At 31.5% G+C, this 16,142-nt stretch overlaps 1 protein-coding gene across 1 annotated transcript; it reads left to right on the forward strand.

Moving 5' to 3' along the window:
- Positions 1-13,647: 13,647 nt before the first annotated feature.
- LOC138348898 (uncharacterized) lies at positions 13,648-15,937 on the forward strand. The gene is made up of 3 exons (XM_069298496.1): positions 13,648-14,606; positions 15,050-15,182; positions 15,284-15,937. Exons 1-3 carry the CDS (start codon positions 13,648-13,650, stop codon positions 15,935-15,937), a joined length of 1,746 nt encoding a protein of 581 aa, XP_069154597.1.
- The last annotated feature ends 205 nt before the right edge of the window (positions 15,938-16,142 follow it).

Below are 16,142 nucleotides of genomic sequence, written 5' to 3' on the forward strand. Positions count from 1 at the left end.
ACTTGTTTTCGCTCCCATAATGCAATTGCAACACATTTTGAGTCTATGGCAATGATTATTGTTGTGTTGGAACAAGCCTATTTTCTAGTACTGGAGGAAAGTACCAATCTAGATTTAGGGAAGGGCAAACTAGTCTTTTCTTCAATTAATTTCTCTTTCGTTTTAGCGATTTATTTGGGGTAAAAACAAGTCTAGATAAGTTTGGAAAAGTTAGAATTACACTTGGGGCTTGGAGAAGAGAGAAAATAAGAAAAAAAGGGGGAGAAGTCAAGAATTCGCCAAGAACGTCAAGCTTTGTGAGTGTAATTCGTCGAGGGTGATCCCTATCAAGGCATGTGAGATCTTTTAGTATTGGGTCAGTTCACCCACACACCAAACATGTTTCAATTCATTGATTTTTGAGTTGGTTGAATGATAAAAAGTGAAATTCTTGAAGAACGTTGTTGAATTCTTGTTTGTAGAGTTGTTGAATGCCTAGTGTTGATTTAGTTCGTGTTTCCGGATTGTTTTTCGAGTTAAATATATTGGGTCTTGAGGGTAATAATGACCCTAAGTGTTTGGGAAAGAACCACTGAAGTTTTCTTTTTTTTAAAAAAAAAGAGGTCAGTGTGTCCTATTCACGAACAGTAGAGGACAAAAAGTCACATTCATGAATAGTAGGAGTCAAGTTACTGTTTTTCTTTTTTTTTAATGGCCTTCTTGGCCGAGAATTTACATGACTCAAAAAGTAAAACTATACAATTTGACTAATTTGTACATATCTCTTTATGTCTATTTTTTCCTTTATCATCTTCTTCTTAGTTTATTCCAGCTGTACGTCTGGGACATAGTTATCTTCTCCATTGCATTTTGAACATATATGTTCCTGATACTTATGTCCAATCAGTTTGCAATATCTTGTTAATAATTCTTTCGAAATAAATCCTTGCTTCAAAGCTCTAGTTGTTGGTGGTAATTCTAGCTTTAACAAAGATAATATTCATCTCTGTACTTCTGTCATATCTGTTGTCCTAACTTCTTTGGAATTTGCATATATCATTAAATGATCTCTGGAATAATAACTCCAAATAGTAATTCCTTGTAGATAATTTGTAGCTAGTTCTTGGATTATAGTTGATAGCCCAATTGTCCTTTTATTTGCATAAAAATTTGGTATCTCAACTTTAGGTATTTCTGGTTGTGCCGATATATCCTCTGGTATTATCATTTCCCGTGTCAATCCCATTTTGACAACTTGGATAGTTGGTTTTATTTCGTCAAAAAGTATTTCTGCTGGTGTTGTATAAAATTTTATAAAAAATAGGTTGCCTTTTGTAATTCTTTTGGATGTTAAAAAGGCTTTGTGGATCTCAGGGATTCCACTTATTTCTGTACTATCGTATGTATATACCGTACTAAGTAGTCCATAACTGTAACAAGTTCTAACCAAGTCTGGGTTAGTTTTAGGTTGTGCGATTAGTTTGTTGCAGCCTTGCAAATGCTGGGTTATATAATCCTGTGTTTTTTCTGTAGTGGTAGTAGATCTTGGCTTGAGGTTTAAAAAAGTTTGGATTGTATATATGTTTTCAATATATAATTGGGTAATATGGTTATATATCTTCTTTTCTCTGTTTAGGCTTTACGCATAGGTAGAAGTTTGTGGATTTGGTGTTATATCTATAATTTGTTTTCTGGGACTGAATGGTTTTTCAAATAGATTGTTTAAATTGGTATTTTTTCCTTTACTTGTACTTGCTTCATTTGTACCTGCAGTTGGTAATTTGTTAGTATTTTGAGTTTTTTAGGTGTTTCTCAACGTCACCTTTTAGTTCTGGCCTTTTATCGTCTGCCGACGATGTAACTTCACATATTTAGAGTCATGCTGCTGACTATTAGATGCTTTCTTCAATAGTTGCACTTCACTGTCAAGACTTTCCCCTTTTTGCCAAAGTGTAGTTATGACAGTTAGTATTTTTTCTTGTATATTTGGACTAGTTTCCTCGTGAGAGATAATCTGCAATAACATTCTTGTCAGTTTTTATCACTTCAATTGTAAATGTAAAGTTTAATATATTTAATACTAATCTCCTTATTTCTTTTGTTGTAACTGTGTCTGTTACCTTTTTAGTTATCCACCATTTTACTTGTGTATTATCTGTTCTCACAATAAATTTGTTATAAACAATATATGGTTCAAATGCTAATAAACATTTATATAATGTGAATAATTCTTTTCTATTTATTTCTCATTCTATTTGTGCTTCTGCATAAGATCTTGAGTTATATCTGCAATGGTGTTCTATTTTTTCTTTTTCATATTTATATTTTAAAACTCCTCCATAACTATGATTACTTGAATCTGTTTCAATAATGTAAGTAAATGATCTATTTTCATCAGGAAAATACAGTTTTGGTCATTTTTTACATAAACTCTTAATTTGTCTTATATGTTCTTTATCTTTATTGTCGAAATGATATTCAACATTTTTTTAAAGTTTTTTATGTAATGGTTTTAAATGTTCTGCTACTTTTGATATATATTCTCTTACTTGGTTTACTAATCCTAGGAAGGATTGTAATTTGTTTTTTGTATCTATATTTTCATCAAGGGTGATTATTTTTTGTACTATGTGGTTTTGCATATTTATTCCATTTCTATCTATTTGTATTCCTAGAAATTCTATATGTGGTTTCATAATTTCTGCTTTCTTTTTACTTAAACTTATACCTGAATATTTAATTATATGTATAAATTTTTCTAATAATGTGATATGTTCATCTTGTGTTTTAGAATATAATAATATATCATCTATATAGACAATACAATTTTCTAATTGGTTAAAATAGTTATCTATAAAATGTTGATATCTACCTGGTGCATTTTTATATCCAAACGGTAAAACATTCCATTCATAGAAACCTTGTGGTACTGTGAATGCTGTTAGCTGTTTAGATTCTTCTTCTAGTTTTAGGTGATAAAATCCAGATTTACAGTCAAATTTACTAAAATAATTATATCCTTGTATTTGTCTTATTTTTAGTATTTTATTTGGTATTGGGTAATTGTATGTTTTAGTTTTGACATTTAGATTACGATAATCTATAACCATTCTACTTTTTCCTCTTTTTTGTTCACTATGTTTATTAACTATGAATGCAGGACTTGTATGTTTAGTATTACTCTCTTGTATATAATTATTTTTCAATAGTTTATCTATGTGTATTTTGAATTCTTTCAAATCATCAAAATTATATTTTAATGGTTTCTGTGTTATTATACTATTTTCATCTATTAATTCAATATTTATTTTTGTTTTATGCTTTTCCCATCCTTGTAATGGATTTTCATTATATAGTAATTCTAGTTGTTTGTTAATTATTTTCACTTTATCTATTGTAAATATTATAATTTCTAATTGTGTTATTTATTTTTTTATTTATATTTCCCATTTCTTGATTTATTTTTTCACTTCCTTTTATCCATTCTATAGGTTTGCGTTGTTTATTATTTACTCTTTTTGCTCCTATTTTGTTTCCGCATGGTGTAGTAAACCACCAATGTGTTTTTGTTATTATATGTGGGTAAAATCTATCTAAAATGGCATTCCTAATAACATATCTTTCGTCGTAAATTCAAAATTATACATTTCTTCTATTGTCAGTATTTTATCCCATATTTGTATTTTTATATTTTTTGCTTTGTATTTAATCATACTTCCTTCATTATTAAATCCTATTACTACCATTGGTGTTTTTAATTTTTCTCATTTATCTTTTGGTAAACAATTATACTTACAAATGTTTGCTTCTACTCCTGTATCTATCATAGGGTATAGTATCTGTTGTGGTATCCTTCTACAATAATTTTTGCAAGTATATATATTTTCATTATTCATTTCGTCCTTTTGATGTTTATTTTCTTATTTTGACAAGTTATTGTTAGTTGTTCATTTTCTATATTGTATGGTTTAACTTTTTCTAACCATTTTATTCCTAGTGTAATATTCTGGTTTCCTTGATAAATTTTAAATGGTATTATTAACGGTATTCCTCCTATAATTATTTCTTTTTCTGTTATTTCTTCATTTGTATTTACTATCTCACTAGATAGTCCGGGGCATAATTGTCCTGTTTTTATAATTTCTGTTTCTAACATTAATTCTCTTATTATGTAATTTTTCTTCTTGTCCTGTATTTATTAAAATTTTATGTATTCTTTGGTCTATTACTCTTGTTATAAAATAATGGTATGATGTTATTTCTTCTAATAATTTTTGTGGAATTTCATGGTTTCTTCTAGATGTGCTCACTCTTGATGAGGTAGTTCTTGTTAATGTATTTGGTACGCTTGAGGTGCTTAGTCTTTATTTTACAATTTCTAAGTCTTCTTCTATGTCAATTTCCTTATAGCTATAGTCATTATTGTCTATTACAGTAATTATTTTTTCAAAGGGATTTTCAACTTTTATTTTATCAATTTTATTTCTCGCTGTTACTTTGTGTTTTGTTGTAAATATATATATGTTTTTACATCTTGCTGTAAATATTTTACTTCCTGGTGCTAACTCTATTCCAGACATCTTCCAAATACTAATGATGTATCTATATTTCTATATGTTAATGCTACTGAATAATTGACACTTATTATAAATTTAAATTTTTGATATATTAGGTTTCCTTTTACTGCACTAATTACGCTTTTTTCTATAGGATATATAATTCTATCATCTGCCAAGTATATTTCAATAGGTGTATTTATTCCTTCGCTAAAACAAGCTTTTATCAATATTTATGTTCCTCCTAAGTGTACGTATTTTATGGGTGTTTTGACTTTTATAGATTGTATTTCTTTATTAATTATTCTCTTATTTAGTATAGGTATTTGTGCTTTTCCTCTTGTATATTTACAATCTATGATGTGTTCTTTCTTGCTAACTACATAGTATTCATCTTTTTGTCTTTTAAACCAATTTCTTATTATAGGTACTTCAAGTATTTTTTCAACAGTTAAGTCTAATTCTTTTCCTTTTATTTGTTCAAAATTGAATTATCAAATATAATTTTTTGTTCTGATAATTCTTCATTTTCATAATCTTCTTTAGATATTATTTTTATATCATGTTCAGACATTATATTTATTCATCTATTTCATCATTATCTAGATTAATATTTTCTTCTTCATTTTCAGTTTCTATATCTGATACTTCATATATACTATCGTTTTCACTTAATTCATAGTCTGTATATTCTATTTGCATATATTCATCATTATCTATTATTATTTCTGCAATCTGTTTTCTTTTTGGATCTTTGGGTAATTTACAATCTCTAGCTAAATGTCCTATCTTTCCGCAATTGTAACAAGTGCATTGTGATATTTTTCTTTTGGTCTATATGGCCTTTTTATTTTATAATTTTTTACATAATATCTTTGTCTTGGTTTTTTATATTTATACTTAGTTTTAGTTTTTCTATATTTTTTGTACCTCTTAGGTCTTTGCTTTTTATAATATTTATTTGTACAACCAAATTGTGGTGTTGTTTTATTTTTGCAACAAGCTAAATTTTTAATTAGTACTTTTTTCATTTTTATTTTTTCTTTTTGTTTTTCACATAGTTGTATAAGCCATTGTTGTAAAAAATTTATTCTAGCTCCTAAAGTATCTGTTAATCCTTCATCATTCCAGTCTTTAATTATGTTTGTACTAAATGGTTCTGGTAATTTTGTAAAATATTGTTATGTTATTTCTTTTGCTTCATTCATATCATATCTTGCTTTGTAATAATATTCTTTGAATGCACATGTGTATTGTTCTATATAACACATTTTACATATAGCTAATTTTGTCATAAGTTGTCTATTTATTATTTTTTTTTATTTTGTTCTTTTATTTCTGTGGTCATACCTCCAAATTCATTTCTTATTGCTAGTTCATATTTATCTAGTATATCTATATTTGTTGTTGATGGAGATCCATCCATTTTGTTATCACTTCTAAGTGTTTCTAGACTTTCTGGGGGTAAATTTTCAATCCATAATTTTGCTGTTCCAACAAATGTTCTTTATATATATATTGGCGTTTCTTTTGCTGTTATTTTGTTATCAATTAGTTGTTTAGATATATTTCCTATCCATAGTAATATTGCTTTATTTATATCCGTAACACAATCTAGATCTAAGAAATTATAATGTTCAGTTATTGATTTAGGTGTCCATTTTTTATTTACTCTACTATTCCATATTGCATTTGTTCTATCTGATTGTTCATAATTTTCTGTATAGTAAGTTGGTGCTGCCCATTTAGGACTACTTCTGGGACTATCTCTGAGACTATTGTCTGGAGATTTAACTCTTGATGTACTGGGTCGATTCATATCTCCTGTATTTATTTTTAATTTTTCGGCTTATTTATTTGTTCTAGAATTTCTGTGTATGTTTCACTTATATCACTTATTTCTGATTTTTGATCGTTTGTTGTATCTGATTAATTTATTTCATCAATTTCATTTACTTCAAGGTTTTCCTTTAATTTTTGTTTCATTTCATTTATTTCATTAGTTAATTCAAATTCTTTATCTTTTTATTTTTGTTTTTCCTTTTGTTTAATGTCATATAATAATTTTAACTTAGCTAATTCTTGTTCTAATTCACTTATTTTTGTATCTTTTATTTCTTCTAAATGTTGTACTTCTTGCTTTGCTTGTATTTTTATTTTTTCAATTTCTCTTCATTTATCTATTTCTTCATTTTCTTTTGCTATTCTTACCATAGCTGCCAAACTATCTTCTAATTTTGCTGTTTCTTTTTCTAACATTAAATATAAGTTATTTCCTATTTTTTTTATATCTTCTTCCTAGATTTGAAAATATTATTTTTATTGTTAATCCATCTTGGTTTTCATATGGCTTTTCGTCGACTGCAAATTCTTCTTTATTCATTATAACTTGTAAATTATATTATGTTGTAACCTATATTCAAGGCAATCTATTTGTAATTTCAACATAAATATAACTTTTCTTTGTGCTAATATTGATTTTTTACATACTCCTGCTAACATATTTTGTTCAAGTCTATTTTTTCTATGTTCTAACTCTTGCTCTAATTCAGTTATTTTTTCTATTAGTCTTTGTCTATGTTCTATTTTTTATCCATTTATATTTTTCTGTACAAAATTTTAAAAAGTTTACTTAATTAGCTTGGATCTTTAATAAATTTTATCTTATAAATATTATTACTTCGTTTTTTCCAAATTTCAAACCTTTTTGGTTCAATCATTCTTTTATAATTCTAATTCTATTTCATCATATAAATCTATGTCATCTGGTATGATTAATTCTGCCCAACTTTGGATTGTTTCTTCTATTATCTATATTATTAATAATTTTTCATAAATTATTCTCTTTATGTCAGAATCAAGGTCTTTTAATAAATAGAGTACTAATGTCTTGTAATTAACATCATCATTTAACAAATAGGTATTCATTTTTATCATATGCTTTGCTTTTTAAAGTTTATCCCCTCTAACCTCTTAGTTGATTATACTTATTCATCACATTATACTAAAGTTATTTTAATCATCTGTTCTAGTCACTACTATGGTTTTCTTCTTCAATCAGTTACCCTAGCAGCGGCTCAACTCTGTGTACTCCCCTAAAAGGCCTTCTTGCCTACCGGTTTCCACCTTAGGATGACATAGTCTGGGCTTACCTACTCTAAGAATATTTCCATAGCAAACCTTGATTATCATAATAGTATTATAGCATGATGAATATTTATAATTAATCAAGAGATTATAAGGAATAAAGCATTTGGCTATTCATAAGCATAAATAAATATACCTGTTCTTGTAGATCATCCGTCATAGTTTCTTTGTTTTCCATAGATATTTTCTTATCTTAGCATATTTTTAACATAGCTCTGATACCAATTTTAGGGGTATTGCGGAATTGTAAGAAAATAGAGATCTGTGGATGGTTAGTGATTGATTATTTATTTACAAAGGCAAATGCCACTTATATACAAGTTCCTAATGACCTTTCATCCTTACTAAAAGACGATTTGCCTTTACTATTTACATAGTAACTTGACTCCTACTATTCATGAATGTGACTTTTTGTCCTCTACTGTTCATGAATAACCTATGTCCGTAGGGACTTGGGGATCCGTTCTAGCCAGAATGCCCCAACATGGCCTCTGAAGTTTGGCGCCTGCGCCCCACACCTCTTAGAGCTCCAAGGACGCCAATTCACCCCATTCTTTCCCTACCTTTTTGTACTAGTTCCTAAATGATGTACCCATGTTTTAGTTGATTTCAACACTCTAAGATACATCTAAACATCATCAAATCATTCATAAACATGAGATCATGAACCTTGAATCCATAATCCAATTCAAGGAAATATAAGATCAAAGTCAAAGAAGTTAAGAGTAAAGTCCAAAAGTTAAGAAGTAAGTCAAAGCAAAGTTCTTAAGAGTTCTCAAGGGTCTTTAGAAATGTTTTAACTTTGCTTTAAGTCTCAAATATCAAGCTAAGTAAATATTAAATAGTAAAGTTGAAGTTCCTTTCTTCAAAAGTATATGGGGACTTTGTATTCTCAAAGAGATTTAAAATGTTTTCACATGTAAATAAGAACGGAAACTAAGATTTCCAAAGAGCCCACGGGATGGTTTCAAAAAAGAGTAATAGATTTATAAAATGAAGCAAGCTGGGAATCTATGATTTCCAAAAATCTTTTGAGGTAAATTTTGAGCACTAATCTCAAATCACGAAAGAAGTATATTTTGAAAATATAAGAGACAGTATATTTTGGGAGTAGTATTGAGCACCGAATTAGGGATGAGCATGAGTTCAGGTAAATCATATCTCCATAAATCCATGTAGCCACCATGGGTAGAAAAGGGTCATACTTTGTAGATAAACCCTTTTTACAGTATACTAGTGGATCCATTAGGCAGTTCAGATCTTATACTTTTGTCCGGGTAAAGTATGCAACAACGTTAGGTAGATCATTGTATCATCACTATAACTCTTAAGTGATGGTTGTGATTTAGAGAAACTCCCACAAAAGTTAAATGTATTTATATGTATACATCAGTTTATTTGTATTTTGACATACATCTTTGAGTTATAACTATCCTTGTATACATTCAGAGCTTACAACATATTTTCAAACAACTTTTCTTTATATTGCACTTGTTTTTTTAAATTTCTTTATATTGAAATGAGTTAGTTATATTGAGTTATGTTATTCATGAGTTGAGCAGAGCCGAGGTAAATATTAATTCTTACTCTCATCAACCTTAAGTTGTTTTACCATTCCAACTCGCATACTCGTACATTCAATGTACTGATACAAGTTGGCCTGCATCGTATCATGATGCAGACACAGGTAACTAGGATCAGCATCTGACGTACCGTTGATCCAGTGAGCAGCTCAAAGTCAGTCGGTCAGCCTCCCTTCATTCCGTAGGACATCTTTATCATTCATTTACTGTTTTTTAGTTTTAAGTTTTTAGGATGATTGGGGTCATGTACCAACATCCCTCTTTATTTTAAAGGCTTCATAGGCAGACGGTATTAGTTTCTTTAGTCTTTTCCTTTCACTTGTAAATGATTTAAGGCTTGAGTCTCATTTTGGCTAATTATTACTTTTAAGTTATCTCTTGTGTTTAAGTCTTCCGCTGAGTAAGTAAGTGAAGCCGCCAAGGATCCGCTCGAGACCAACAATGATTTTTGAGTGTCAGTCCCGCCCAGAGTGTAGGCTCGGGGCGTGACATTGGATTTGTATTTAATTGATGTGGTTTCCATGGTCAGATCCGTACTGGCATCATAATGATTACTCCTCGCAGTGGATAAAGAATGTTTTTCAGAGGCGGCGACAATTGCATTCCCCTCAGAAAGAGGTATAGAGTCACATCTGGAAATACGAGCTATAACATAGTCAATGCTATCGATGGGGTCAAACACATTTAATGTGGAGAGAGTGGGATGGAATTTGCATGTAGTATTATTATTTGGGAAAAGGGTCAAAATTACCCCTCAACTTTATTTTATTTATTGATTTTACCCTTGTCGTTAAATGAAAGTTATTTTTTCCCCTGTCGTAAATAAACTTAATAAATATATGGAAACACCCAAATCAATTGAAATTATCTAAAAAAAAATTAACCCTAACAAGAATCTATCCCACTTAACTAAACAAAATCATAACAAATCAACTCATTTCCAATCTTCTTCATCTCATTGTTCTTCCCCCTCTTCTAAGTTTTCTTGGCTAAGTGCCTAAGAACAATCATAATTTAAAAAAATTAAACAAACCCCATCAGTCATTATCACCATATATAAACAAATCAAATTAAAAAATACAAATCTAAAGTATGAAAAAAATGTTTTTTTTGGGAGACTTACACCTTTAGATGGCTTCAAATGGCTTCAAAATGTAAGTCATTTTTGAAGACATCCGGATGGGTTCTTCAAGAAGTAAATCATTTGATAGCATTGTTTGTTAGTGAAAAAATTTAACAAAATGAATCAGTTTTTTCTAAACAAAGAAAAAAATAATAAGTTATTTTTTATAGAGAAAGAAGAGATCACAAGAAGCGCAAAACTGATTAGTTTGGTAGTTTAGTTTTTGGAAATGGGTTAATTTGATATGGGTTTTGTTTAGTTTAATACGTTGAGTTTTGGGTTTGGGTTAAAAGAGAAATTGAATAATTTCAATCAAAATTGGGTAATTTCAATTGATTTTGGGGTTTCGATCCAAGGAAGGGTATATTTGTTAAGTTTATTGACGGCAGGGTTGAAAATAACTTGTATTTAACCGAAAGGGTAAAATCAATCAATAAAATAAAGTTGAAGGGTAATTTTGACATTTTCCCTTATTATTTTAACCAGAAGACGTGTTAATGTCCAGTTATTGACTTTTTGATGAGTGGTGGGGATGCTTTGGCCTTCTCGATGAGTCGAAGTGGTGGAGTACCTCCCTTTAGCTTCATGATCATGGTTCCCGAATTCTAACCATTGTTTTATTTTTCCTTTGGAGGATTCGTTAGTGAAAATGTTTCTAGTAAAAGTAAGAGAATTCGAGCTAAGATTAGGAGGATTGTAGAACTTATCAGATTTTGCATAGAACAGTGTTACCTGTGTGTGAGAATGGTCTTTGCTTGTTGTCTGATCTCCGTGTTTTTTCTGCTTGTTGAGATTGTGCCTTTCTTAGGAAAGGAAACAAGTTATCATTCCTCTTCTTTGACTTTGTTTTGATGTAAGGTAGTATTGTTCCAATCATCGATTGGATTTGTTGCTAATGCACACTTAGCTTTAGTATGACAAATTCGTCCACACCCATTGCATAAAGTTCCTTCCCCTTTATATAAGATTTTTTGTATGTGTTGCCTGTTAGAAAATATATATATGCACAGCGGAAGCATATTAAGATATTTAGTGCTTACATGAATAATAGATAACCAATACCGTTTGTGCTAAAACACATATCATGCTAGAACACATAAACATACTGAAATTTAATTCGATAAATACCTCTTGAAGCGTGAACAGATATACCTTCAAGTGTATCTACAAGATAGACGGACTTTCAAGCGAATCTATAAGATAAATATGGTCTTCTACTGTGATCCCAAGTTACATCTGACTCTTTCAATACTTGGGTGGACAAGTATGAATAGATTACTAATCATCTCTTTTCTAGATTAGGAGAATCCCTATTAATAGAGATCTCTTCCTAATCCAAAAAGGCCTACAAAACCTAATTTTTCTAAAAGACTAGAAAAAAACAATATTATTCTTCCTTTTTTCAATAGAATAGGATTCTGAGTTCTACTTAAATATGAGCACTATAGGGACCACGGAAGTCATTACCAAGACTTCCTATTATGGAAATAATTTTAAATAATTAATTTGAATTATTCTTACCATAATAAATTAAAAATCATTCCATTAAAAATTTGTAATTGCACTCTCTATTAATATTTCACAATTCCCCATTAAACAATTACGTAATTCCCCATGTTAAGATTTCATATACTAATCAATAAATTAAATTACTGACGAATTTAACTTAATGATTAATTTTTATTTAGAGCACTTCATGTGTTGGATTCATAAATCCACTTGCAAAATTTAACAAGATGAAAACTTATAAGTTTCTCAAAAAGGCATATCAATCAATCTCTATAACAAGACATAGATTCCATCAACTAACTTATTATTTCACCAATATACATTATTATCATCCAACTTACCAGGCATATTGATCCATCTCAGAATCTCACCTTTTAATAAATTAAAATGATAATTAATATATACCGATCATAATAGTTATATCATGATTAAGAATATAAGTACATTTAATAATGTAGAGAATATGTTTTTATTAGTCAGTTTAAAACAACTATATCTACTCGGTCCCGTTCAATACATACAAAATGCACTAGCACAAGAAGTTGGAACTATACCGTTTCCATAATCAAGATAAATTACATATAATTTTGTGCTACAGTCATACTCGATGGCATGTACAGTTTCTATCCTAGATTGTGAACAAAAAACTTTATACTTAATAAGAACCGATAATTTAATCCTCTGCGGATAAGATAAAACTCTACACACTAAATTATTATATAGACACCATAAACGAATATATGATCTATTAAAATTGAGCAAATATTTATTCTCTAATACATATTATTTCTTAACGCATGGTTAATAGTATATATCCCAACAATAATCTTGACTTTTTTCTTAACTGGTACATCAATTGGGATTTTAATTCAGATTCTTGCATTCTCCCGCCTAGCTAGCGGATGTGCAAGTGCCTATCTTTAGGAGCGCTCCCAATTCCTACCATTTTTTCCAGTATGCATCTGTCGTAGATCTTTGTTGGTCATTATGGTAGTCTGATCTAGATTGCGTTATGGGATATAGTGAATCCTTGTGGAATAAAATATGACTCCCATCATCTGCTCCCCAGTATGAACCATGTGCCACTTTCCACCAATTCTCAGTAAAATTTTGTGTCTGGATAGGGGCTGAAGAGTCTAGAGTTGTGGAGACTTTTGTAGAAAACTCTAGAAGCCCCTAGATATTCAAAGAAGACTCTAGAATTCCCTAGGTCTTTAATTTGGAAGGTTCTAGAATAACCTAAAAGATGTCTTAGAAAGATTCGAAACATCCTAGAACATGTAGAAAGTTTCTAGAGAGGGACCAAAGTGTAATTATTAGGATGACTTATAAAGTAAACGTTATTTACAGTTTAGCCCCTAAGAAGTAGTATAAACAGGGGGCTCTCATTTGTGAATTATCCAACAGGTTGTAAAGCAATCTTCAAAGTAGTAAAAAGCCTCCTACCAAATTTCTCAAGTCATTTCTTACATTCTCTTATAGAACTTATCAAGTCTTTCTTCACATTCTCTTAGCGATCTTAGCATAAAGGGCTTACTTGATGTTACAAGATCGTAAAAGATTTGTGAATAAGTTGTCAGGTGGCGCACGGAGCTTTAGAAAATACTCTAAGTCTATTACAATGTTGTATCATAGCAAAGTTTGTACAAAGGGAATGGCTAACGAAGGAGACGTGAACGTTGGAAGAACCACAAATGTCCATTTTGATGGTGGATAGAAACACCGAAAGGGAAAGAAGCATCAAAGGTTAATGAAGAGGTGTACACCTTTGGGAGAAAATCTATGTCCTCTGCTTGCCCTTAATTTTGACATATTACCTGAAGTTCTGAATGATCCTATAGTGGTTAGTACGTCTTTAGGAGAAAATCTAACAACTGATAGGGTATACAAGGATTGCCCAATAGTTGTAAGTGGTAAGACTATGTGTGCAAACTTGATTCAGTTACCTATGCATGATTTTGATATTATTCCTGGCATGGACTGGCTTTACAATTGTTATGCTTGCTTGGACTGTCGTAGTAGAGTGGTGAAATTTCACTTCCCTAATGAAGAAGAGTTAGTCTTGGAGGGGTATAATTCGAGTCGTCCCAATCCCTTGATTTCAAATCTTAAGGCCAATAAAATGATGTCCAACGGGTTACTATGTCATCTTGTAAGTGTTAATAATTTAGATCATGAAATTCCTTCCATAGATTCAGTGCCTGTAATTAATGAGTTCCTAGATGTGCTTCCTAAAGATTTGCCTGGAGTCCCTCCCTTTCGAGAGATCAACTTTTGTATCGACTTAGAATCCCATACTAAACCAATCTTAATTGATCCTTATCGAACGGATCCAGTAGAACTCAAACAGTTGAAGTTGCAGTTGCCTGGAGTCCCTCCCTTTCGAGAGATCAACTTTTGTATCGACTTAGAATCCCATACTAAACCAATCTTAATTGATCCTTATCGAACGGATCCAGTAGAACTCAAACAGTTGAAGTTGCAGTTAAAAGATCTCTCTAATAAGGGTTTCATTCAGCTGAGCATATCCCCGTGGGGCGCTCCTGTGTTATTTGTAATAATGAAAGATGGGACCCTTAGAATGTGTATCGATTATCGGCAGCTCAACAAAGTCACTATAAAAAACAAGTATCCATTCCCCAAAATAGATGATTTCTTTGATCAACTTCAAGGGTCTAGTTTCTTCTCTAAGATTGATCGTCGTTCAGCGTATCATCAGCTTAGGGTTAGGGATAGACATATCCCAAAGACAGCCTTTCGTACCCTCTATGGTCACTATGAGTTTCTAGTCATGTCATTTGGTCTCACGAATGCACCTGCTGCATTTATGGATCTCATGAACAGGGTCTTCCGTGAATACCTTGACTCTTTCGTCATAGTATTCAGTGATGACATTCTCATCTACTCTAAGACCAAGGGAGAGCATGAACGACATTTAAGACTAACCTTGCAGGTACTTAGACAACATCAATTATATGACAAATTCAGCAGTGTGAATTTTGGATGATATTAGTGACCTTCCTGGGTCATGTTGTGTTCGATCAAGGTGTAAAGGTGGACCCCAAGAAGACTGAAGTTGTTAAGATCTAGCCAAAGCCCCTTACTCCCACTGACATCCGTAGCTTTCTATGATTGGCTGGTTACTACTGCAGGTTTGTGGAGGGCTTTTCTTCCATTCCTGCCCTACTCACATCTTTGACAAAGAATAAAGACAAGTTTGAATGGACGGAGACTTGTGAGAAGAGTTTCCAGGAGCTCAAGGATAGACTCACTTCAGCGGAGATGGTTGGAGCTGTTGAAGGATTATGACATGAATGTGCACTACCATCCGAGTAAGGCTAATTTTTTAGCTGATGCTTTGAGCAGGATGAGCATGGGAAGTACAGCCCCACATTGAGGATGAGAAAAAGGTGCTGGTGAAAGATGTACACAGACTAGAAAGACAGGGTGTGCGGTTGGTTGACTCTACTACTGTGGATGTTTCAGTTCATCCTAGTTCTGAATCATCCTTGGTAGTTGAAGTCAAGCAAGGTCAACATCTAGATCCTGTGTTGATGGACCTGAAGGATTTAGTACTGATGAAGATGAATGAGTTTTTCACTTTGGGAGGTGATGGAATACTTACGTATCAAGACAGACTTTGTGTACCAGATGTGGATGATTTGCAGACCAGGATTATTGCAGAGGCCCATGGCTCTAGATATTCCATACATCCAGGTTCCACCAAGATGTATCATGATCTTAAGCAGATTTATTGGTGGGACGGTATAAAGAAGGAAATTGCAGAATACGTAGCCAAGTGTCCTAATTTTCAACAGGTTAAGACAGAGCATCTTAAGCCTGGTGGTTTGACTCAAATTATTGAGGTTCAGACTTGGAAGTGTGAGGACATTAATATGGACTTCGTAGTTGGTCTTACGAGGACTAGAAGGCAACATGACTCCATACGGGTTATTGTGGACAGATTGACTAAGTCTATCCACTTTATCCCTGTGAAGTCTAGATACAGCCGAGGATTATGTGAGACCCTACATTTATGAGATTCTGAGATGGCATGGGATTCCCTTTTCTATTATTTGAGATAGAGGAGATCAGTTTACTTCACATTTCTGTAGATCTTTCTAAAAGAGCTTGGGCACGCAAGTGAAGCTTAGCACTGCCTCTCATCCCCATACAGATGGACAGGCAGAGCGCACCATTCATATAATGAAGGACATGTTGAGAGCGTGTGTGATTGACTTTAGA

Source organism: Solanum lycopersicum, chromosome 5 (assembly GCF_036512215.1).
Source record: "Solanum lycopersicum chromosome 5, SLM_r2.1".
Lineage (NCBI taxonomy): Eukaryota > Viridiplantae > Streptophyta > Magnoliopsida > Solanales > Solanaceae > Solanum > Solanum lycopersicum.